This window comes from Hesperophylax consimilis, chromosome 27 (assembly GCF_061612785.1).
Source record: "Hesperophylax consimilis isolate HC1 chromosome 27, BYU_Hcon_1.0, whole genome shotgun sequence".
Classification (NCBI taxonomy): Eukaryota; Metazoa; Arthropoda; class Insecta; order Trichoptera; family Limnephilidae; genus Hesperophylax; species Hesperophylax consimilis.
This window is the reverse complement of record NC_142862.1, coordinates 25107275-25133958: the sequence shown is the minus strand read 5'-3', so window position 1 is coordinate 25133958 and position 26684 is coordinate 25107275. Positions and strand designations below refer to the sequence as shown.

General features: G+C 36.8%; 1 protein-coding gene across 16 annotated transcripts in view; it reads left to right on the top strand.

Annotated features, from left to right (window-relative positions):
• Positions 1–22809, top strand: part of Sin3A (SIN3 transcription regulator family member A) — an 81683-nt gene extending 58874 nt beyond the window's left edge. For 13 of the 16 annotated variants that reach the window (XM_089647918.1, XM_089647917.1, XM_089647916.1 and 10 more), the window contains 20 exons: positions 123–308; positions 1077–1229; positions 1815–1929; positions 2030–2189; positions 2507–2727; positions 3485–3607; positions 4626–4849; positions 5335–5511; positions 6591–6695; positions 6804–6947; positions 7386–7641; positions 8212–8363; positions 8673–8808; positions 9390–9565; positions 10112–10307; positions 10643–10812; positions 11620–11781; positions 13583–13801; positions 15655–15984; positions 16448–22809. In XM_089647918.1, the coding sequence (XP_089504044.1) occupies positions 123–308; positions 1077–1229; positions 1815–1929; positions 2030–2189; positions 2507–2727; positions 3485–3607; positions 4626–4849; positions 5335–5511; positions 6591–6695; positions 6804–6947; positions 7386–7641; positions 8212–8363; positions 8673–8808; positions 9390–9565; positions 10112–10307; positions 10643–10812; positions 11620–11781; positions 13583–13801; positions 15655–15984; positions 16448–16744 (3702 nt within the window). In that variant the 3' untranslated portion in view covers positions 16745–22809. The remainder of the gene's footprint in view (positions 1–122; positions 309–1076; positions 1230–1814; positions 1930–2029; positions 2190–2506; positions 2728–3484; positions 3608–4625; positions 4850–5334; positions 5512–6590; positions 6696–6803; positions 6948–7385; positions 7642–8211; positions 8364–8672; positions 8809–9389; positions 9566–10111; positions 10308–10642; positions 10813–11619; positions 11782–13582; positions 13802–15654; positions 15985–16447) is intronic. The other 3 variants (XM_089647930.1, XM_089647923.1, XM_089647924.1) reach the window with 2 other exon arrangements.
• Positions 22810–26684: the final 3875 nt, after the last annotated feature.

Below are 26684 nucleotides of genomic sequence, written 5' to 3'. Positions count from 1 at the left end.
CTCTAGTCCATTTAGCATGGACTCTGTCTCTTACACTACAAACTTTATTTGAAATTTAAGCAAAGAAGGATCAAGAAACATGTTCTTCCTTTCCATTTTTATAAAATCATCCATTCTTCCAGGTGGCTAAGCTGTTTGAGAACCAGGACGACCTTCTGGCAGAGTTTGGTCAGTTCCTGCCGGATGCCACGGGCGGCAGTGGCGGAGGGATGGGCGGCGCGGCCATCAAGTCGGCCACCGCGGCGCTGGATGCCGTGCGGCCCTCGCAGGAACCCATCCGGCCGAGGGCGGCGTCACAGGCTATGCAGGTAACTTAACTTAACAAACCACCTCACAATGACCCTATTTTGCCCCCTACCCCAAATTTACACATATCCTAACTTTAAGCATTCCCTAACGTTAAACATACCCTAACTTTACAAATACCCTAACTTTACAAATACCCTAACTTTCCACATACAGTAACTTTACAAATACCCTCACTTTTCACATACCCTAACTTTACAATTACCCTCACTTTAACATACCCTAACTTTACAATTACCCTCACTTTCCACATACCCTAACTTTACAAATACCCTAACTTTACACATACCCTAACCTTGCACATACCCTATCCTTAAGAATACACTCACTCACCTTTACACATACCCTGACCTATTTACCTACAGATATTCTATCGCTTCAAAACCCTAAAGTTACCAATACTCACTATAAATAAATCTTACCTACACTATTGAGTTAATTATCAAGATTTAAAAAGTTTAATTTATTCAATTAAATTCTCCCCTGTGAAATTTGAGAGACTAGTAAACCTTAATGGTTAGGATTCTTGATGCACACAGGGAAATAGATAAGGGAAGCGCTCCGTATTGGCAATGGCTAAACATTGATAGCATTAACGTCAACCCCGTACGTTTCCCACAGTTTAATTTCACAACTAACACAATTCATGTTTGTCATATCACTTTGCTTGTCACACAAACTAATTATAATTAATTCAAAATCATCCCAATAATATATTTAAATGAATTTCTTCAAATCTCACTCTATAACACCCTTTTGTGTCTCTTTAGCAGCGTTCCAGTGGCATAGAATCCATGATGATGGAGACGGAGTCCTACCACACTGTATCGGCGCGCCCCACCTCCCCAGTGGGGTATCAGAGCTCCGCCCCACCGGTACTGGCTGTACCCCCGAGGCAGTTGGATCAGCCACCTGCGAGCCAGGTAACAACAAACTGTCATTCGCTGAATATCTAATAATATAATGAAACTTTTAACCTGATAAGCGCCGCTGTCGCACACATTGTGTCATCCAGTGACTGCTATCCCCGTACATAGCATATTATCTGATTCATGAAGTATCACTAAAACACATTGGGGGATAGATTGCCCCGAAAAAGCATCTTTCCATATCTTTAGTATAAAAAATCTGACGACTTTTCTTCTTTTTTTTTTTCTTTGTTTTTAAATTTCATTTATTTTTTCCTTAAAATTATTGTGTTTTGTCACGCAAAACTTTGTGTATGAATGGAGTATATTTTTGGGATATCCTGTGAAATTTGAGAGACTAATAAACCTCAATGGTTGGGATTCTTGATGCACACAGGGAAATTAATAAGGGAAGCGCTCCGTATTGGCAATGGCTAAACATTGATAGCATTAACGTCAACCCCGTACGTTTCCCACATTCATAATATTGTTAAAAAAATAAATTGTTTGCAGTACCGAAGATATAAAAAACTAAAATGAATTTGCTAAGGTATTGTGTAGCAGCAATTAGTGCTAATTTGTAATTATTTCTTCCATCAGATATCGACCAACCATCATCCAAAGCATTCCACTTCTTCTCACCATCCCTCTTCGGGACTCAGTTCCTCCACGCACCATCTCAAGAGGTCACCGAGTTTTTCCAACAATCAGCTAGGTAAGATACATATGATTAAATATTACCTGGTGGCTCGTCGTTTGAAATACGCCACATATTAAATTATTTTCATGTGAATAAAATTGATGTTATTTCCTAGGTTCAGTGGGTCCTCCACCAACCAAGAAGCACAAACTGTATGCTCCCCGTGATGTGAGTCACGCTGAAGCCGCGCGCTACGGAACGCTGGCGGAATTTGGCTTTTTCGACCGCGTCCACAAGGCTGTGCGGAGCCAAGAAGTCTATGACAACTTCCTAAGGTTAGTTCATTTTGTAATAGCTGCTTGTTTATAATATTTTTCTTCCATCCCCTGTGAAATTTGAGAGACTAGTAAACCAAATGGTTAGGATTCTTGATGCACACAGGAAAATTAATAAAGGGAAGCGCTCCGTATTGGCAATGGCTAAATATTGATAGCATTAACGTCAACCCCGTACGTTTCCCACAGTTTTATTAAAATAATGATTCTTTTTTATGTATATCATGATGGTGCTTGATTATGTGGATTATATCTATATAACACATCTTGCATCTAAATGTCGCATGTTTAAATAAATAAAAATTTCCTTTCCCCAGGTGCCTCATGCTCTTCAACAACGAAGTAATCTCTAAGAGCGAGCTGCTGTCTGTGTCGGCCCCCTTCTTCAGCCGCCACCCGGAGCTCCAGCGATGGCTGCAGGAGTTTCTGGGGCCCCCGTGCGGGGCTCCCGCCTCGCCCCCTGCTGCCTCCCCGCCCGGCCAGGGCGCACTCTCCAATGGACCACAGCACTACACTAATGCTCCTCTACTAACGCAAGGTAAAACATTCAAAACATATTATTTTAAAACATAACAAAAATTTACCTTTTTGTAGTGATTTTAAAGAAGTAAGAAAGAGTGCATAACAATGTAGGGTATAACAAAACAATCGTAAATAATAAAAAAATTTAAAAGAACAGATATGTTTTTGAATGAAAGTAAATTAAAAATCTATAATGTGTCATCATCACTATGTATGTGTGATTTGGCCTCAACAATTCTTTTGAAATATTGTTATTATGTGTACCGCATAAAGGTAGTGGGGTGGGGATGGGGAAGATGAAGGTGGGAAGTACCTGGCCCTGAGGTGCAGTCCCACAAAAGCTGCGCTATACAAATTATCCAAGAAATAAATAAATATTCAGATATTGTCATCAAACACCGCTAAAACCTCTTGGAACACCAAGGTTGTTCCATCTGACACAGCAATGTCACACTATAAGGGCCTCTGAAGAGACCTACTTTTGAGTTCATTGTTGCATCACATTGTCAGTCGGATAGATCCTTGTTCCAAGAGGTTGTTTTATTTATACCCTGTGAAATTTGAGAGACTAATAAACCAAATGGTTAGGATTCTTGATGCACACAGGGAAATTAACAAGGGAAGCGCTCCGTATTGGCAATGGCTAAACATTGATAGCATTAACGTCAACCCCGTACGTTTCCCACATTTATTATATCAAATTTATAATAAAATTTAGTTTTGGAAGATTATTAATTGAATAGTATTGAACAAATGTGTTGTTTTGTCTGCAGGTTACAACTCTGGCTTGTACCAAGCTGGTGTGGAGCGCTACACGGGGGACATGGACACCCTGGGGGGGCTCGGGGCCCAGCTGAGGCAGGACAGACCTCAGGGAGACGCCGCTATGGAAGTTGGTAAGTCACCCTACTAAATAATAAAACAACATTTGTTTTGTGTTTCACTTCAAGTGTACTTGCTTGTTCTCAAGGTTTTGAAAAGCATCATCAACTGTTTATTTAATATTTTACATTGAAGAAGATGATAATACTAATAAATCTAAACGAAACAGAACAAGACACAGAAAAATAAAAAAGATAACTTTGTAAACTGGGAATCGAACCCAGGATCCCTTTCTCACCGGACAACGTCTTTAACCTCTCTATTATTGGGACCTAATTATTATACATAATCAAATCAATCTCGTATTTCAAATACAGAATTAACATCTTTTAACTAACTGATTATTCCCCTATTTTTTTTGAATGGTTCAAAGTTCTAAAGAATATGTTTGAAACCTATATAGTGTCTTGGATAAACAGTTATCTGATTTTTATTTTTACGGAATACCTATTGACTCTTCAATGTCTAAATGAATATTTAATTTGGGTTCGATTCCCAGTTAAGACCGTTATCTTTTTATTTTTCTGTCTTGTTCTATTTCATGTTTTGTTGAGATTTATTAGTATTATCTTCTTCAATGATATATTACATTGATGGGTTTAACCTTGAAAAGTAATTTAAAAAAGGCGTTCCAATAAAAAAATTATATCTTCTATTTAAATTGAACTCTGCATTGTCAATTTCAAACGCATTACTAACTTGAAATGCAATTATCAAACTCTTGCATTATCTATATCGGTAAATAAATACTTCAAAGACATTATTAACTGCTTTCCGGGTAAATTATTTTGCAATAATCTTTGTCATTAATTTAAAGTATTTGATTCAAAACAAATTAAAATATTTGTCTTTGTGTCACGCGTATTTGCTTGATCGACTGAGCTGAGGTTAACTTCAAAGGTATCTTAAAATTCTTGTATTATATGTAATTCTTATATTCTTATTATAAACAACTTTCGGGCTTCACAAATTTTCAAACTCCTGATCAGTATCTTTGTGAATTTCAAAATATTGATTGGTGTTTTTCTGTAGATCTGACCACCTGCAAACGCCTGGGCACCTCGTACTGTGCCCTGCCACGCGGTTCGGCTGAATCGGCGGCTCGCCGCTGTTCAGGCCGCACCGCCCTCTGCCGTGAGGTGCTCAATGACTCGTGGGTCAGCTTCCCCACCTGGGCTGAGGACTCCACCTTCGTCACCAGCCGTAAGACGCAGTATGAAGAGTACATTTACCGCTGCGAGGATGAACGCTTCGAGGTATGCACAAGTCATAATCCCACCTTTTGAAATGGAATTTCCAACTCTTATCTTCCAGACTGCTAGCCGAGCGTCCTACCACTGGACTAAATAATGTCCCCTGTGATATTTAGTAGTTAACAATCACTTGATTTCTGATACCCCCATTGAAATGAACAAAAGAAGCGCTCCGTATTGGCAATAGCTAAATATTGATAGCATTCACGTCGACCCCGTACGTTTCCCACAGTTTTACAAAACTTTTTATATGTAGATTAAAGAAAATTAATTACCAATATTCCCGAATAACAAACAACCAATCAATATGTTCTTGAATTCTACCACAATTTCGAGTTGAAAATGTTGCATTATTTATTCAGCAAAGGATTGAATCGCGACGCCCAAGTGACGCGACAATCTAACCTAATCGGCCAAAGTTATTTCACTATTCAAATGCTGTGACAATTTAGTAATTGTGACTAAATTTATGATTTGTTTGTTACTAGTTGGATGTGGTGATTGAGACCAACGGCTCCACCATCCTGGCGCTGGAGGCTGTACAGAAGAAGCTGCTGCGCATGAGCTCCGAGGAGGCGGCCAAGTTCCACATGGACGACCAGCTCGGAGGCACCAGCCCAACCATCCACCAGCGTGCGCTCAAGCGGATATACGGCGAGAAGGTTGTATGTAGATGATGCTCACAAACATATTTCACCATCCCAACCCAACTTTATTTCTACATTTCCTTCCATTCCTCATTACATGGCATCCCATCTTCATTTCCAAATATGCCCTTCATCTCTGCACTATCTCTCAACCAGTAGTATAAAAGCACCATGTGTAAAGTGCTCTCTACCTGCAAATAAATTGATGGTCCATGATGTACTTGACTTTATGCCAGGAGGTTATGGGTTCGATCCCCGCACAACCAGCTATGTATGTATTAACATGAATAAAGTCTTCGTTCAGGCAAAAGTCACTAACACACATGCGCAAGTTTTGAGGTTTCTAAATTTGAATGTTGGAGAAATAAATTTATTTTATTTTTTTTAATATTAATCCGTGGATAGATAAGTTTAGAAATTTACATTAAATAAACATTAAAATTGTATTTCAATGTTTATAAAACATGTTTTAATGTTTATATAACATATTTTAATGTTTATTTAACATCTTTTAATATTTATATAACACACTAGCTGACTTATACCTGGCGTTGCTGGGGGTTTTTCCTTAGGAGATAGACATATAAATTTCCACAGTAAATCATTTTGATGTATCTCATAAGGTTTAGCCAGTGTTAGCAATGTAAGCACCTGAAAATATTTTTTTACGACTTGATTACAAAATATCGACTCTTCTCACTTTCTATAAATATAATATGCATGTATTATTTATATAAACCTTTGGGAAGAAATTCTCTAAATGATAGTGAAAACCCTACCAAAATCCGTTGCGTAGTTTAAAAGAACTAAGCACACAAACAGACAGACGCGGAAAGCGACTTTGTTTTATACTATGTAGAGATTTTATTGTTTATATAACATATTTTAGCTTTCAAATTTGCCAAATATATGTTGCAGTCATAACGTATCTTCTCTAGTTCAAACTAGTCCATAATCTAGTCAAAAGCCACCAAACTTTGGTTTGGTCAATTATATTAATTTTACGTGGTATTAAAAAAAAAAAATTCTAGAATGTTATTATTGAACGCTATTTAGTTAGACCATTTTTAACAATTTTCCTTTTGTGTTTACTACAGGCACCTGACATAATTGCCGGGTTGAAAAAGAACCCCTGCATTGCTGTGCCCGTTGTCCTAAGGAGGCTTAAAGCCAAGGAAGAGGAATGGCGGGAAGCACAAAAGGTAACAACAATACCATCTAAAACTAAATGAATCCTTATGGTTTTTTCCTTTTTTGTTGAAGATATGCTGGTATTTTATGTTGAATATGTGTGTTTGGTTTGTTTGCAGGGCTTCAACAAGCAATGGAGAGAACAAAATGAAAAGTATTACCTCAAATCCCTCGACCACCAGGGAATTAACTTCAAACAGAACGATCTCAAGTCTTTGCGCTCCAAGAGCCTCATCAACGAAATCGAGACACTATTCGAAGAGGTAATTATAACCACCAAACTTAATGTTAGGCTAGCTTTAGACTTGTAAGTTTTTTCGTAAATTTACGAAAAAACTTACAAGTGTAAAGCTAGCCGTACATGAAGCAATTTAATTTTTAAAGACTCCCCTGTGAAATTTGAGAGACTAGTAAACCTTAATGGTTAGGATTCTTGATGCACACAGGGAAATAAATAAGGGAAGCGCTCCGTATTGGCAATGGCTAAACATTGATAGCATTAACGTCAACCCCGTACGTTTCCCACATTTTTCCCATGACTAATGTCGATATCATCGGCCAAATCTCACCAAAAAGCCTTATCCTTGGAGCTGTTCGCTACATCATATGATTCTCCACCCCCAAGAGAGCATCAAGCCTAACCTATAAATACAGATAATGTGGACAATCTAACTTATATTTTATGATTGTAATTGTTGCAGAGACGCGACCAGCAAGCGTCCAACGTGTCTGCCCCCGTATCAGCCTCGGGTGCCCAGCTGTGCGCCCGTCTCGGCAGGGGGGCCGACGGCAGCTCCATCCTGGCCGACGCCACAGAATTGTTGATCCACCACGTGCGACGCCAGACAGCCGTGCAGAAGCAGGAGAAGCAGCGCATCAAGCAGCTGCTCAAGCACTTCCTGCCTGACCTGTTCTCGCGCCCCCGTGTGCCGCTCAGCGACGACGAGAGAGATGATGGTAAGCAATAACATTCCTAAAGTCTGGGCACGAACGCTGATAGTAGCAAAAATTTATTCAAAGGTTCTTTCACATGGAGGATGAATAATCATCTACCTGGATATGATTTGAGATTTTCACGGCCAATCGTGATTCATTTTTGGGGTGTTACGCAGTATCTATCATTAGGGCAGTTGAGATCTGTAATTGAACCCTAAGGGCCTTACCAATAAACGTGTTTTAAATTTTACACAATTGAAAAACAACCATACCAACCAAAAAAATTTATGTACAGTAAACTACTTTTCATGAGCTGCTTCAAATTTAAAACACATTTATTAGTAAGGCTTTAAAAGGGTACTATATTGTCAATTTTGAGATTCCCTGTGATTTTGAAGAGCTTGGTCTAACTTAGTGGCCAGTCCTCTTGATGCCCACAGGGAAATGAATAAGGGAAGCGCTCCGTATTGGCAATGGCTAAACATTGATAGCATTAACGTCAACCCCGTACGTTTCCCACATTTATTATTCTTCTGCGTTGAATTGTTGATTGTTATTCCTTAATGATAATTCCTTTACTATTTATAACAGATGACAAGGAGCTGGACGTGGCCCTGGACAGTCCCCTGTCGGGCGGGGAGGACGGAAAGCCTATGCGTGGCTCAGAGGAGCGTGACGAGTCTGGTGCTCCTGACGTCAAGCCCATCAATGACAGCAAAATCAACGTCAAGCAGGAAAGAGAGGTAACCCCAATTTTCATTCACACATAATTACCATAGTTCGACTAATAACTTGTAACCGAGTCGTTTGGAATTAAACGCATTTGAGAGGTGAGTGCAATGTGGCAAGCCACCAATGTACGCCAGTCTCCGTGGTCAAGGGTTGAGGCTCTTCACTACGAATCCGGAGGTTGCGGGTTCAAATTCCGGCATGCACAGCAAGAGATCTGCTTCTAAGCACCTTTTGCTTCAAAGGTCGAGAACGGCGTGATTGAAAAATGTGTGAGGCAAAGTGATGACGGATTCTTATGCGTTATGTTGTTTTGTCCGCAGGTATCCTCGGAGTCCGATAGCAATACCGGTCCGGCGGAGAAGGCCACAAGGAGATCAGAGAAGCTTTCTAACCGGGAGAACAAGGAAAACCTCAAAACCACCAGGAACAACAGTGCCGAAGATCTTGACAATAAAGGTAAGCCAAATCTTCAATCAACAATTTCCTCAATCCAACATACTGATTGTAATCCTTAAAGTAAGCACTTTTCATGTGAGAATTCTGCAGTTGTTTTATGTTATTTTCATTATTTCAACGGAAGATGCTCCCAGAAAATAGCGTCATTGAGCCCTTTTACACCAGTTCACATTTAGTAGCACATTTTTATGTCATAATTTCCAAGAATGCTGGGTCTAGTTCATTTTGTCATTCGTGTCAAATCTGGTTAATTTTTTTTTTATTCTTACCAAATCTGGTCTGTTTGTCATTCTTGTCAAATCTGGTTCATTTTGTCATTCTCTTGACAAATCTGGTCTATTTTGTCATTCTTGCCCAATCTAGTCTATTTTGTCATTCTCTTGCCATATCTGGTCTATTTTGTCATTCTTGTACACGACCAAGGTTCGCTCCTTCCTATTCTCAAAAAGACATTCCATGAAGATTGCAGGTGTGGAATTAATTAAAACAATTATGTTAAAAAAAAAACGTACACACCCATTGCTAAATGAATGCTAAAAATTGAATATGTTTTATTAATTGACCAATGTCCTTTTCTGTAGATGCTGTCCCCTGGTCAAAGTCATCAGAGAGCAGCGCCACCAGTGTGAAGGCGGGCCGGCGGAGAGAAGGCTCCTCGGACAGCTGCTCTGGGAGGGTCAAGGTGGAGCCCATGGACACCACTCCTGCCACCGACATCACCATCGCCGCCCTCCCCTCCTTACTGCCCAGGGATAAGGTGCCAATCTACAAACATATTACTTATTTAAAAACTGTACAGTTCAGCTAAAATATGTCTCCATTTGCATCATTCTATCATTGTAGTTATGCATAGTAAGAGAGGGGAAGGGAGTAAAATGATCATTCTTGGATTCCCTGTGATTTTGAAGATCCTGGTCTGAATCAGTGACCAGTACTCTTGATGCCCACAGGGAAATTAACAAGGGAAGCGCTCCGTATTGGCAATGGCTAAACATTGATAGCATTAACGTCAACCCCGTACGTTTCCCACACTTATTACAGTTTAATTAGTTTAAAATACAGAGACTTCAATATTCATAATAAGATAGACACTGCTCTGTCCAAATGGTGGGAATATTGTATGGCTTAATTTTTGAAAAGAGAATGTTGTCGTTGCCGTTGTAAGTCCTGCTTTTTTCAACTTGGGAATTTTAAATGTACTGTCGAGACAATTTTTTATAAAAAGATCTTACGTTAAGTCTGTTGTAACATAAATAGGTTTGTTGTGGTGGATGTTTAACATTGTGTTTTATTTATTGTACAGTGGGCCATGTCCTCGATGCAACCGGTGGTGTTCATGGGCAGCAGCCACTGGTACGTGTTCCTTCGCCTGCACTCGGTGCTGTGCCAGCGCCTGTCGCAGATGAAGGCGCTGGCGGAGCGGCTGGCGCGCGAGGAGGCTGGTGACGCAAAGCTGCGCAAGCCCGCCACTGCCACGGCGCTGCGTCTCAAACCAGACAGTGAGTTGTATTACATTCATTCATATCCAATTTTTCTTGCCAAATGTGGTTAATTTTGTTATTAAGTTTCTCTTTTTTTGACAAATCTAAGTGCATTTTGTCATTCTTGCCAAATCTGGTTCATTTTGTCCCTTCTGGCCAAATCTGATTTATTTTGTCATTCTTGCCAAATCTGGTTCATATTGTAATTTTTTTTTTATTTGATTTAATCATTCTTTTCAAATTAGTCCAATTGGCATTATTGTCGAGTGTATTTTGATATGCCGTTTTATCCACATTAAAAAGGATTTTAGTGTTCTAAATTCTCATTGTAACGTTTTCTACCTTCCCTGCAGACTCGCTGGCTGTGTCACAGTACTACTCGGCACTGTTAGAGATGGTGCGCTCGGTGCTGGACGGCAATATGGAAGCTTCAGCCTACGAGGACGGCCTCCGGGAGATGTTTGGTATACATGCCTTTGTGGCCTTCACTCTCGACAAGATCGTCTCCTACGCCGTCCGACAGGTGAGTTACAGCCATCCGACTCTGGACAGTTTGAATTTATATGTGCTGCTGTTCTATTCTATCTTATGGGTAGAAAATATAAGGTGTCTTGTTGCCATGAACAATTTGAGATATTACTAAATGATGATAGATAGGATTCCTGTTGCACACAGGAAAATTATAAAAAATCCTTTCATACCTAATTAATTACTGTTCATAATTTTAACCTCCTGTGATATTTGAGAGTGTAGTGTAAACAGTCACTAGATTTCTGATGCCCACAGGGAAATGAACAAGGGAAGCGCTCCATATTGGCATTAGCTAAATATTGATAGCATTAAAGTCAACCCCGTACCTTTCGAAAAAGATTCAAGGACTATGATTCTTGCTTAATGTTCAACAGAAATTAAAGATTTGACATCATTTTGAAAAAAATGAGCATTTTGGTGGTGTTTTGTGTCGTGCTGCTCAAGCGTCTGAAAACTTAAAACCATTCTATTGGAGTGAATTATAGTTAATTTGCATTGTTTTGGTTGTGAATGTAACCTCGAGTTGAAATAGATTCGTCTTTGAAGAGATAAACAGAGGCTCGAAGAATTCTCTTCTGTACCGATGACCCTTTAGATGACCTGACTCAGTTCTCGATGATCCACTTCACTTGATCTCATGTCTTCCAAGGATATCATCAATTACCTCCGCCATCCACTCGTCTATCCATTCGCTCTGCTAAAACTATATTGTGTCAACGGTTGTAGGTAGTAGAGTTCTCAAATTGCTGTGTCAAACATTTGATCCTGACTAATATATGTGTTTTGTATTTGCTCGCAGCTCCAGCAGTGCGTACAGGAACGCGTGGCGACCCGTTGCGTAGAATTGCACGTGCAGGAGCGCCACCGCTCGGGCCCCAACCCCTCTGCTGCCGCTATGGCCGCGCACCAACGCCGCGCAGAGCGTCTGTTGCGCGAGGAGCATGCCTTCAAGATGTGCATCGTGAGTACACACATAACCTACCAATCCATTTAACCCTTCAGACATATTTTGTCAGAATTTGAATATATTTTCGCTTTGTAATAAAATCCAAATAAAAGGAATATTTCTGAACATATACCAAAAATGAAAAAAAACTTGAAAGGTTATGAATAACTCGTTACATACAGTAAAACCCCGTTAATTCGAACCCCGATAATTCGAAAAACCAAGTAATTCGAAATTTTCGCCAAAAAAATTTCCGCAAAAAATTTTTTTCATACAAAATGGTTTTTTAATTCGAAATTCGTTAATTCGTAATTCGAAATTTATTTTTGTCCGCGCACGAAAATTTGTTCATGTAATTCGAAAAAATTTGATTTTTGCGAAAAAAAATCACAATATTTCGTAAATCTGCATCTAAAAGTCAGCCGTGGCGGTAAAACGCCGAAAAATGTATTTTTACGGGGTTATACATCGTCCTAATTAGTATTATTATTTTGTAAATCTGAATCGATTTTCACTGGAATGTCGTATTTTTTCAAATTTATTTCGAATATCCGAGTTTGAAGTGCCGAGAAAATACTTTTTACGCAGATATATGTCGTAATTTTACGAGTTTACACCATATATCTGAATTTAAAGGGTCGGCCGCGAAATTTCGATTTACGCGTAAATGTATCGTATATTCACGAATTTATTTCGAATATTTGGATTTCAAATGGCCCGCCGCGACGGAAATCAGACGCGGAAATATATCGTATTTTTACTAACTTTACTTCGAAACTTACTAACTTTACCGCGCATTCTCGATTTACACGGAAATACATCGTATTTTTATTAACTTTACTTCGAATATCCGAGTGTGCGGTAAAATACGGCGCGACGGAAATCGGCCGAAAAATTTCGATTCACGCCGAAATATGACATATTATTACGAATTTGCTTCAAATATCTGAACTTAAAAGGCCGGCCGCGACGAAAAATTGCCGATAAAATTCGATTTACGCGGAATATATCATATTTTTACGAATTTACATCAAATATCTGAATTTAAAGGGTCGGCTGCGACGGAAATCGACCGCGTATTCTCGATTTACACGGAAATATATCGTATTTTTACGAGTTTAAATTCAGATATTCGAAATAATGGGCCAGCCGCGACGGAAATCTACCGTGAAATCTCGATTTACGCGGAAATATATCTTATTTTTACGATCATCTCAATTCAAAGGGTAGGCCGCGACCGAAATCGGCCGCGAAATCTCGATTTACGCGTAAGTATATAGCATTTTTACGAATATCTGAATTTAAAGGGCCGGCCGCTAAAGTAATCGGCCGCGAAAATAAAGAAATAATTGGTATCAATACGAATTTACTCCTAAAATACCACCCGGATTTGAAGAGGCGGCCGAGAAAATCGATTTTCGGCGTTTTTTTTTTTTTTTTTTTCATAAAATTTCGAATTACGTGGGAATTCGTTAATTCGAAATTTGATTTTTGATGTCCCGTGGATTTTGAATTAACGAGGTTCTACTGTATAAAAAAATTCGGAAAGTTTAACCATTTTTTCTCACATTGCGATCTGAGAAAAAATAGTTAAACTTGCGAATGTATATTTTAATTCTTCTGTGGTTAACTTATAGATTTGAGTATAAAGCGTGGTATTTTCTCTTTCTAACACCTTTTAGATCATATTTCTCACCATTCTCTCACCACGCAACGATTTTTATGAGACCACGCAAGCTAACAAATTAGCCTGAACGGTTAACATACTAGGCTATCTGCAACAAAGTTTAACATCCACTTTTCTTCCCCCTCACAGTACGGTGGTGAAGACTCCCGCGTCACCTTTGAGCTTCTAGAATCCGGTGGCGCGCCCCCTGCGTGCTCGGGCTCCGGGGGCTGCTCTCCCCCCTCCACCGCACCCCCCTCTGCGACCCCCTCCATGCAGCATCCCCCCTCAGCCCCGGCGCGCCTCGCTGACTGGGCAAGATACCGAGAGCGATACGCTAATCCCGTGGACACCATGGATCTCTTTAAGGTAGGACTTACTTTCAATTGAAGCTGTTCAATATTTTATTATTGATAACGTATTGACACAGGAAAGCAATACTGCTATAAGAGCCCATACACCAATTGCATGTAGGAGTTTTAAAACTGTCCAAATATTGAAAATTTATTGATTTTACAGAACTTTTACAGTTTTAAATTTTTATTGATTATCCCTTAAAATTTATTAAATAATGTTCATTTTTAGTATAAAAACACAAACTGTAAATAGTTTTACAGTTTGCGGTTGTTGTCCTTTTTTATCACTAAAAAACAATTAATAAATGTACGCAAGGTTAAAGACTGGTTCTCAGTGACGTTTTGCGAGGACCCACACCAATACACACAAGTATGCTGGTAGCTAGTGATGATTACAACATTATTGCATTCCTGTGTCATCAAAAGAATCATTTTTCCAAGGAACGGGATCCCAACCCGTTGGTCATAAGGTGACCAACTGCTAAATATCTAGAATAATATTATTGACTTCATCATACAACAATTTGCCAAAATTATCAAATTGATAAAATAACCTTTTCAAATCCGAAGAAGTGGATAGTACCTACCTATTATATATTATTATTTTGCAAGGAAATTATTTTATTCTATATTTGAAATCTGTAATTTTTTTTGTCTCTGTAGAATCAAAATTTGTCAGTTTTCATCTTGGCAAGTCGAGTTCTGTTATTATTTCCGCTCTGTAAAGCCACTGGCCCATGTTGATACAATAACATAATTTGAAAAGAACTTTCACAGAACTTGAAAATTAGCTTTGAAATTTGATGAAATTGTTCAAATTCTGTGAAATAAGCCATTCCTAGTATAATGAGTATTTTAAAACTAGCACTAGTTTTGTTGTTCATTTAATATATTGATGGGCTGTGGAAAGCCAGAGGGCATTTACCCACATTTACAAAACTTTGAGTTGAGTATTCACATCCATTGTTACCTTCTAGTGAATCATTTTTTATCTCCGGACATGCTCGCTTGGAACACCGCCGACATTATATCCAGACAGCGGTACGTTTGCTTTACCCAGGACATTTTTAACAAACATTACACTTCAAACAAAGTGTATGTTTAAAATATGTCATTCTTACATTTATTTTAGAGTAATTTATCTATTCTGCTAAATAATATGTAATTTTTGTGTTCTCTACTTGGTTCATTCATTCGAAAATACAACAACATTTTGTAAATGTGGGTTATGGGCGCTGAACGGAAACTCCCTAGATGTTTGTGATCTGTTTTACATTTAAGACCTTTCCACGCCTAGGCCCCACACTTAGCCTATCAAGTTGATTTTCATCCGAAGTAAGGTAAAATTGAGCTTAAAATAGGCACAACAGACTCGCTCGCAACCATATACTTCTAGCGGTTCATTTCTTCAGTGGTTACGGGCCTTCTGCCCTTTCACAGATATCAATCACTTAATAATCTGGAGTATTATTCTCAACGAGACCTGTATTGGCAATGGCCAAATGTGAACTAAATATGAATTGATAATAATGTACAAAATGATTTAGATTAAATGCAAAACGTTGATTTAACACATTCATGGACACAATGTCTCTTGACCTCTTTATAGAGTAGATGGGATTTGACACAATGTACATAATATGTCTTGATTATTGGGGACGCAATACGACACTGGGAAGTCAAGTTTAGTATTACAGTAGCATGTCATTTTCATTGACTTCACAAAACACGTGTCCAGTGACAAAAAATAATAACATAACATTTCCATAGTGCTGTTTTGTGTTATTTCACTTCAAGTGCGCTTGAATCAGAACCTCTGTTTTCCGCCAAGTGTCTGTCAATGTGTTAATAAGTTATTGTGTTCAGGACGCCAACTGGATAGGTCGCAAGGCCATGTTCCTCCAGCGTAACATACGCCGCTCGAAGCGCCACCAGAGCTCTCATGCCGCCCGCCTGGCCGCAGCCAACGGCTGCGTGCCGCCCACCCCTCCGCAGCCCAACGGCTCGGGGGGCAGCCCGCCCGCCAACCCCTCCCCTCCGCAGCTGCTGGACGCTGCCGCCCGCCCCGCCACGGAGCACTACGTCAACGAGGACCGCACCGAGTGCAAGTTCGATGCCAACTCCTACCAGATGGTGTTTGTGGTCAACAAGGAGCAGTATCTGTACGTGCGGGACTCGTTAGAAAAGGCCCGAAAGGTGAGTTCGTTATTGCCTTTTGTAATCTCTCGTTTATGGGTGAAACGGTTTGTCCGAATTAATAAAATTCCCAAAGGAGTATGAACGCATCGGGGCTCCATAAACATTTATCAGAGGTCTGTTTTCCTCAAAGATAATATAAACAAAGAAAGACATAGCGTTTCTGTATTCCGGTATCTAGTCATGTGAATCCAGATTTTGTTTTTAAAAATTAGAGAAATTATTATCACAAATCCAGTAACCGCTGCTTCTAGCATCCAAATATAGTTATTGGCCTCCTTTATTCTTGGTGGCCAGCACTTTCGTTTAGGTTGTTATCTGTTAGGGACCTATGTTTTTCTTTTCCAATCAAGAACACCATATCAGGCTTCGCATATTCATTCCAATCTAATCTTTATTATATTACATTTGAAAACATTATTCTTTTGAAGAGTCCAATGTTAATTTGTTATTGTTATTCCAGACACACCCCTCCGTCACGCTCCGGCTAGACGCGCGCTGGCACAGCTGGCTGCGCGCGTGGTGCACGCACAATGTATCCACTGCCGCAGCGCGATCAACTCACGAGTGGCTGCGGCGCGGCAGTCGGACAATCGTGCGAGGAGCAGTAGGCGGCCACCGCACCCCTTACCGGCACTACAACACCTTCACAACGCTAACCGCCAACACAAACAACACGGGCGGGGGCACCGTCAGCATCAACAGTGTCAGTAGTAGTATAAACACTCTGCCTGCCATGGCGCTCGGCCTGCCGCTCTAGAGGAAACCCACACCAGTGCGGATTTATTTACCTTCGCCAGTGGCAACACCGTGAGAGGCAACTGCATCAGTGGCAAAAGCTTGTGCCTCGTCGGCCAAGTCGGCGCAGCAACAAGACGAGTGGCGACAGGATCGCCATCAGCGACGCGGCGGGTGGCACTAACCAGGCCACTGTAGGAAGACTGATTTAGTGCAGGATATGATGTTAGTGGAGGCAGACTGTTGTAGAGATTTGTGGGTTACCTTACCTGAGAGTCCTATAGTTGATATTGATGACTGAACTTAGGCTAATGCAAGTTCCACCGTGATGTATATCCCCCAGTCATACAGGCTAGTTTATGTTTCCCACAGTGCCCCATCTCATCTCCCTGTGGGGGAAAGACAGGATTACTACTCCTATACCGGGATAGATTAACTCATTGCGCTCTGTGCTGGACTCGAGCCATGATCTTCAAATTAGCAGATATATTAAACCCAGTTTCTCATGTTCCCTCGGTAGTTATTGTCCCATATCCTCTTCAAGATTAACCGCTAACGTACTTGAACCCAAACCTTAACTAATTTACACCGATTTCTTTCTGCAAACCTTTAATTGGTAACTTTGGAATTGTCTAAAAGTTTTGGTGATTCTATTCGCTGGGAACTATAACTGATGTTGTTTCTATTGGCTTAACGGGAATTTCTGAATCCTCCCAAAAATAGCCAAATAACATTACTTCAGAGACATTGTTTAATGCTCGGGAATTAAATTTTAAATGCTGCTCATCAAAACAAAAATATTCATCTTAATTACAGCAACCAATTTAGAATGCGCATTTTCATTTTGCAGATCTTTACAGAAGCCAAAGTGACTTTCGTAATATTGCAATAATTTTTTGTAGTGCTTTATTCCCGAAAAAACGGCAACTGAATTTGCGCTCATATCCTAATTATTATTGGAAGACGTCGACCGTGCGCAAAATAAGATTTTATTTTTCATCATTAAAAATGTATAAAAAAATAAATGTCAAAATAAAATATTTAAATAATGATAATAAGTAATTAAAAAAAGATACCACTCCGAACTGAGTTTCTTTAATGTGATAATACTCTGACCAACGTTTGTATATGGGATTTACGAAATGCCATATATGAATTTAGCTTATTCTATTGGATTATAATGACTGAATGTCGTAAATTTTTAAATTGTCGGACGAAAGAATTTCGGAATGGTATTTAATAAAAACAAACAAGTCGAGAACCAAGCAATCATTATTGAATGGGGTACGAAAAAAAAACTGAAAAAACAAATAAACTCAAATGAATAATTTAATGTATATATTGTACAGTTAGTAAAGTATGTCAAATTGTACATAATGTAAATAATATTATTAATTATTTAAAAATTGAATAATACAATGTGTAAAGGCGGCTATGCAATACGGCGTCAACTGTTAGCAAAACTATCTACGCATCTTGCTAACGTTTAAATTTACGTCGCAATCATCTCAAATCGCAATTATTCAACCCGACCTTAATGTCTACATGGTATTCGGAAAATCACGGTATAAGAAACTGGAAATTTTAAATCAAAGCAATAAGGTTCATAAATCAATCTAGGAAGATCAGTAAATAATTAATAATAATAATTACTTTAATTTAAGTAGATTTTTTATTTTCTTTTTATGGGATGCAATAAAATTGCAATTTATACTATAAAAAAAATTCATTAATACTATACAGGGTGTCCGGAAACTCGTAGTACAAGCGGGAAACTGGTGAATCTACATCACATATGGAGTCGATTTTGTAGTATGAAGAAACTCGGATTTGAAGCATTATTTTGAAATCACCCTTCATTTAATCCGGTGTAATCTTAAAATATTTCTGCTCTGCAGGGTTAAAACATCTGTTGTTCAACCCTAAATACCAGAAAAAACTTTAACCCTAAAATAGCCGAAAAATTTTTTTTTTTTGTTTTTGTGAAAATGCTCAAATCAAAAAACTTTATGTTTATTTGGGTTCCCCATGTGGTGTAGATTCTCCAGTTTCCCGCTTGTACTACGAGTTTCCGGACACCGTGTATAAGTTGCAGAAAAACAATGAAATAAAAATTTTGTGTTGAATAAATTTTTTTAAATCGTTAACCTTATCTATGCGACTGTCGCTTATGTAAACCAACGGCGGCTATCGCTGTAAGCTGATGTCATATATGTCATACAAGAACAGCTACAAAAAATGTTGCATGATTGAATAGAAAGCGTTGAAAAGGCTAGCATTGTAAAGGTTAAAAATCAAAAATATTATTGAATCATTAAAATGAATATATATTTATCTGCTAGATTTTTGCGTAACAGTTGTGGCGTTATTGTACTGCTATATGTGAATGTTGGGACGTGTTCCCGCAGTGATATGGACGCGCGTGCGACGTTGACACGCGCGTCGCCATTCAATATTTATAAATAGCATATGAATATTATATATTTTTATTAAGAAATCGTGGAAAATTAAAAAATAAAATAAAAAAAATGAAAAATTTATATGTACCCCAATCGTCAATGGCTGCTCAGCTCTTGCACCAAATACTTGTGAATAATTTACAATTATTCATTTTATATTAATGCTTCACATTATAATTATTGTTTTTATTCATTTCATTTCAACCAATTAACTGTTTCTCTTGTAGAAATTTTGGTGCCACATTTTTATTAATTGATCTTTTTTTTAACCTCCCAAAAAAAAAATTTTTTAGTCTAGGGCCAATTATTCAATAGCTTTATTATTTTTACTTAACAATTTGCAACCAAATTTTATAAGTTTTGTTTAGTTTCATGAAATATTGAGACAATTAAATTTTAAATACTAAAATCGTTGAAAATTAGTCTATTTTGTCTCCTTCAGAATTAAAAAAAAAATAATGTAGACCGTGTGGTAGTGATGAGTGTTCAAGTGCAACCACTAAACATTCAACCTGTCTTCAAAGCCTAGCTGCTACTCATCATCAATACCTTTGGAGACAAAACTACTTATTCCCAATGATTTTTGTAATATAAATATGGAATTTTACCACATATATCGACACAGAAAAGGACAGAAGGAAAAAATATTATGATTGTAAAATCTTTATTTTCCTTATACGCTTTCGGAAGTGAGTCTTGTGTACACAATTGTTTTATATTTAACTATCCGTAACCCATCACATGTTGTTGTGGCTCAGTCTATCTGTGCAGATAGAGAAACAATAGTGCGTGTTGCGTCTACGTCAACAGATGGCGCTGTTTTTCAAAAAGTATTATTTTTTTTTTTTTTACCCGTCACAGGTGACATCTATATGATATTGGTATATAAAAACATACGCGTATTAGAATGCAACGTTTTGTCAAAATTTCAAATCAATCAGTGAAGAACTTTCCGAGATTTAAGTTTTTTAGCAAACAAAACATTTTTATTTATATATATTTAACAGGATTTTTCTTTTTTTTGCGCCTTTTGCAATTTATTATCTTATTTTTATATAATTATATGAAATATATCCTGATGAAAAATGATAAAAGTTAATAATTTATTATTGAATAAATGTTGTTTCATGGTAAAGAAATTTAGACTTAAACGCTTTTGATTGTCATAAATCGTACCATCTGACTTGGCTTCTTTTGCCCAGAAAGCGTCTTCTAGTAGTAAGAATTGCTGTGATTTTCAAATGGAATACTTAATTAACTTTATCTCCTTTTGTTGGGATGTACGTTTTGTGAAGTAATAAGCAAAAATAGGGAATTTTCCCTTCTGTCCTTTCACAGTCGATGTATTTAACTTCTCTTAATAGATTGCACAGACTAAAATTGTTTAAACGTCGACCACTCAATGTAGGACATTCTAATGCTGTTTTCGTGGATTGTTTAGCATATGAGATTGGCCCTAGAAGAAGCAGAAAGAAAATAATAATAATTATAATGAATTTTATGTTCTTATTTTATAACACAATGAAGTTTCAAGAATAATTCACTTGCCGCAGCGGGGAATGACCGCAAATCTGTGACCCGCATTGGAGTATGTGAGAAAATGCATTTTTATTTTTAAAACTGTTGAGAGTAACATTTACCAGTGGACGTTTGCTTGTGTTGAAAGTTTTTTTAATTTTAAATGATACATTTAAATCAATCTCGATCGAATTGTGATATATTGACATATTTTTCTGTTGTAATTTTGCGACTGTACATAACTAAGTGTATAAATAATGTAGGTAATATTATTATTATTTTCTTGAAACAAGTTATATATTATTAAGTTTTTTTTTTTGTTTAATGTGTTTTTTTTTTTAAATATTTAATAAGTGAGATTGAATCATACGCGTAAACGTAGCCTTCTTGTAAATATGTCATTTTTGTACGAAGTATTTCCAATGTAGAGTTATCTGGCACAGGCTGTGTTCAAATTCCTCAGACGTTCCCCTCGAAGAACCAAAAAGTAATGTCGGATGGCGCGCTGCAATTTATTCCTTTCGACATTCCATCCGTTATTTTATTTCTTAATAAACGTCATAATGATCGCTTGAAGAATTAATTTTATCATTATTGATACGGATAGCTAGCTCCTGCAAGGACTATGCTATGGTCCATTGTGCTATCCCACCACGTTTCACTTTAGAAGTCCAATCCCTTTAATAAAGTTCACCTACTACCCAGTCATTGCGTTTTAGGCCATTTCTGATGGATCCTTAATCAGCGGAGGAACGCCTCCAATCTCTCGTAGAACTCCGTTTAATCAACCTGGAATCAATGGTTTATGCAATGTTCAATCACATTATTTTCTGAATGTACATTCTCAAGTTGACATGATTTTGGTTTTGTGTGGCCTCTGGCATTCAACTCGACTTTAAGAGAGAACCTAAACGCACTAAAACGGTTAAACAATTGGATCACAACCTGGACTGTCCCCGGAACTTTTCCTTCTCTTATGTGAAGAATCGTGCTCTATTTCCCTCCCACTAGCTCTTCGAGACTTCACAATATAGTATCATGTTATGGGTTTCATATTTCATCAAATTGACAATTAAACACACCTTCAAAAAGTGATACATATAGAGTCATTAAAAGTGATGAAACAAAAACTACAACTACTCTTAGGTAACTATTTAACCTAGTTTTTGTTGCATTACTTTTTATGACTTTTTGTTGGTGTGTTGAACTGCCATTTTGATGAGATACCCGGTCACCCATGTAATGTAGTTATAAAATCTGTCACATCAGAGATTTATTTAGAAATATTTCCGCTTGACATTCAATTTCAAATAGATTTGCTGTTTTTGAGGTATGCTTTTAAATTCAAAGATTATATTTGGTGTTCTCTTTCTAAAACTTTTTAATATCATTATGTCTGACCATAATACAAAAGAAGATAGAAGGATTTTTTGTCATTTGGTGGCACATATAACGCGGCGTTTTGTGTTTGTTGGTAAAAATGCCATTACCTGACCCAAAGTATTTTTTGCATCTTCACATTTCTTACAGTTGTATCCATATTGAGTAGTTTCCTGACCCCATTTGGTCGTTTGTACTTCACTTCTAATTAATTTCATTTCTTTCTCTTCAAATTTTCTTTAAATCGGCATCGATTATGACATAATCTCCTTTCCCTCTAATATTCATTCCGCTTGAGAAGTTGTGCAGGCGATTGTAGTTTGTTTTAAATATGCAGTTGCACCGTTCGGAGGGGTGCCCGCCGCGAATTTGAACCCGCCCGGCGCCTTTGTATATTTTATCAAATATATTGTTGTAAAAGTTGCCATGAACATAGAAAAATGCGTGTTTACATCACGGCTCCAGGATAATTCGCTGTAATTCCATCTCGACTGATAGATTTATGTAAGCCTAGGTTGGTTATGTAAACAGTAATATTTGGTAGGGACAAATACGTGTTAAATTATTTGAAGTGGAGATGGGTGTATTTTGTGCATAATAATCTAAATGTTAGTGATAGGTTGTATTTAACGTTAGCCATCGGAAGTGCTAGGAGATGTGTGACCATATTTTAGCTATAAACTGTGTACAGATTTATACAAAGTCTTCAATTAAAAAACAAATACAAATATACCATGTCTTTTATTCCTTTCTCTCATCATTACCTTCTTCAATGAAAAGTGAAAAATTAATTGCTCAAGTTACTGGCGTTGCCTGGGATTACAATAAAGATCACATGAAGACTGTGAACTTCCTCTTGTTTTGAAGGTCAAGTGAAAATTCTTATTTCTCTGATTAAAACTAGATCTGTATAAAAATTAAACCCACTCCGCCCATCCGGTGCGTGCCGCTGACTAAGATGTAGCAGAGGAATTGCTGCACATCATGGCTCTGTAATCACGTGACATTTGGAGTTCTCGAGATGATGATGGCCAACCTCCAATAGGATAGGGCACCAGAAGAGAAAATCAAAGTAATGAACCTCTTCATCATAATTTTTTTCCTATTTGTATATGTAGATGAATTTATATTCCGTAAAAAAAAATATATATATATCCTTACAAAACACAAACTCGAGCTGGGAGCGGGATAGGACATTCCGTAGATGTTGAATTCAAACGGCACGCTGGACTACACACAACTCATAAACAAACCTCTCACCAGCCAGCCAGATGAAAACTGATTGCCTGATGTGCTACAATGATGTCAAATTCTTTTAATCTCATTTCCCAAATCTGTGTATTTTATTATTTTTGAATATTACAGGAATTTAGAATCAAAGATATAAGTTATTTTTTTTAATTTTGTCATGTAAAACTATATCGGGTCTATTATGACTAATCGTTCGGTCTGTTAGTATAGTTTTATCATAATATATTTTATAAAATTCATTTTCTAAAAATGAATTTGGTTCGTATTCATAATATGGTACTATATTACGGCAGTCAATACGTTATGTAATATAATGTGTATTTGTTGGGTTAGCTGGAAGAAATAGGATGTAACCTATAAGCTATACCCTTTGTACTCTGTATTTTTGTGCAATAAATATTTTTTTGAATTTTATGTTTACTTACCAAACTTTGGTGAATTATTTTTAAAACTTGATTGTGCCTAAATGTATACTCGGACGGTGCTAATATAGAACATCCCGATATAATATGTTCTATAGTTTCCAGAGAAGCCAAACATTTTCTACATTAATCATCAATTTGATTCGTATCTTTGATTATAAATGCGTCCTATAATTTTTAGTATTAATGACTATTCTGAATGGCAAGCATAAATCCTTCTATTTCTGCGCTCAGCTCTCCAATACTCAACCATTTGTTTGACGAAAATTTGTTAACATATGTTTGGTTGAGATAATTAAAGTGTTTTGCGAGTACAATTTTATTTGACCAGGAATCTAATAATTCCTGGTTGGGATTTATAAAAATGTTGGCATTCTCGTCGCATAAATTTAAAGGTGGAATGTTTCTATCTGCCTTGCAAATTATTTTGTGCATTTCTGAGCTATTAGTTTTCCTGTGGAAAAAAGTTCTTAGCATTTCATAGTTATTTTGACTATACCTCTACCTCCTAAATTTCTAGGTAAATTAATTCGTTCTATAGCTGAATTTGGATGATGGCAATTAAACTTTGTTAGCGTAGTTCTAATTAATCGTTCTATGTTATTTAAATTTTTATTAGACCATTTAATTATGCCAAATGAGTACGTTAATAGAGGTATTGCCCAAGTATTTATTGCTTTTACAAAATTTTTAGCAGATAGATTGCATTTAAAAAAATTTCTTTTCCTAGTTTGAAATTTAATCCTAATATTATTTTTAATACTGGTATGGTCTACTCTATTTGATTGTGGGTATCCTAAATATTTATAAACCTCATCCCTTTTCATACTAGTAATTTGGAAATTTCTAAATATACTCTTGTCCTTTTTTTTCGTTAAGCATTACTATTTTTGATTTAGAAATGGAATGTTCATCAATTTGTTAAGGTTAAACGCAACGCTCGTTGTATTCTACGTGTTCACAGATGGCGTTAATTAATTAATTTTGTTTAAATACGCTTTTGCAAGGTATTGCTTTACAATATTAAGACAAATCATTTGTTTGCGCCCGTATATACGCAATATGAATATGAATCAATAGTTTTGTTCGTTTAAAGACTTAATTCTTTCGAGAAAGGCACACAAATACAATATTTTACCGATGATTCAATCCAATATTGTATTTGTATGCCTTTCTCGATAGAATTGAGTTTTTATATGGACAAAACTATGTAATTATGTTCTTACGAAAAAAAATCGCTTGTACCCTTTTTCACTTTATAATTTTTTATCATACCCAAGAATAATAAAAAAAGTATGTATTTCTTTGTTATGATCACTCTATTGAATTCAAAATCACACAAGTTTCTATATCACACATTTTATTTAAAGATTGTTTAGGTACCGCGCCAAAAAAACAATTTTACAGGTGCAATAAATAATCTACACTCTTACGTCATTTTTTTTTAAATTTTAGGTCTTTGAAATAACATTAAATAAGCAGAGAATTCAATAACGAATACTTTGATGTACAATACATAACAGAATTTGTTTAAAATAAACATTCACGGGAAATTTTAATGCAACGGCAATCGCTACTGATTTTTTAAAAATATTAATGCACTGTATAGAGATTTTTATTTATTTTTATTTATTTATTTATTTAACGCCCAGAGGGCTTTTACATGTGGGTGGTACAAATTTAATGACAGTATTGAAACATAAGAAAGAAAAGAAAGAAATAATAAAAATAAAATTACATAAGTATATGCGAGAAACAAAATTAAAAATATCAAGAACATAAATTAAAAAATACAGCGATTTGACTGGTTTACAAAAATATAACTTCCATTTAGGAATAGTATTGAAATAGGTCTTTTACATAATCCACAAAATTCGCAAAGTTAATGTTAAATATATCGACATCACCTAAGTATTGGTTTCCCATAGTGTGAAACCGTTGTATTGGGGAGTTCGCAATGTAATTTCGCTTATGTGTGTTGCAGTAGAATAGTGTATTTTGTCGTGTTGTTATTGTAGGTATTCGTAAGTTTATGAGTTGCAGAAGTTCGCAACAGTCGAATTTAGAGTTTAGAATCTTGAATAAAAAAGTTAAATCGTTTATTTTACGCCTGTCTTCCAGTGTGTGTATTTTTAGAGTGTTTAATAAGAAATGATATTGTAAGTCTTCTAGTGGGATATTTAATTTAAAATTTATAAAACGCAGAAATTTTTTTTGTATTCGCTCAATGTTATTAATGTGAATTTTGTAAGAGGGAGACCAAACTACTGAGTTGTATTCAATTATGCTTCTAACTAGAGATATGTATAACAGTTTAATGGCTTGTATGGAGTTAAAGTTTTTAGTTGTTCTTAATACGAAGCCTAGTGTTTTCATGCCTTTGTTTACAATTTGGTGGATATGATTGGCGAAACTTAGTTTTTCATCCAAAATAATTCCGAGATCTCTCATTTCCGTGACTCTTTCTAAAGCTGTATTGTTAATGGAATATTCAAATAAAACAGGATTTTTATTTCTGCAGAAAGTCAGGGTTTTGCATTTGTCTACATTTAAAAACAGATTATTTTGTACGCACCAATCTTTAAACTTATCAATATTTGATTGTAGTATTAGGCAATGATTTACATCAGTTATTTTTTTGTATAGCTTGATGTCATCAGCAAAGAGCAATACCTCGACATCGTCGAAGCAATTTGTTATATCATATGTTATTATGAGATGAGAGACATCAGATGAAAAACGCGGAAATCATGTGCTTTGTAAAACTGTTAGCTCGCTGAATAACGCTGTTACGAGGACGCCCGACTTTTGAAATAATCCCTAAACAAAATATTTAAATGTCCCTTTAATTAGGCTACATTTTGGTCAGCGTAAGCTCGTGGGTTTTGCAAATGGCCAAATAAGCTCCAGTGTAGTGGTAAAACCAAGGAGG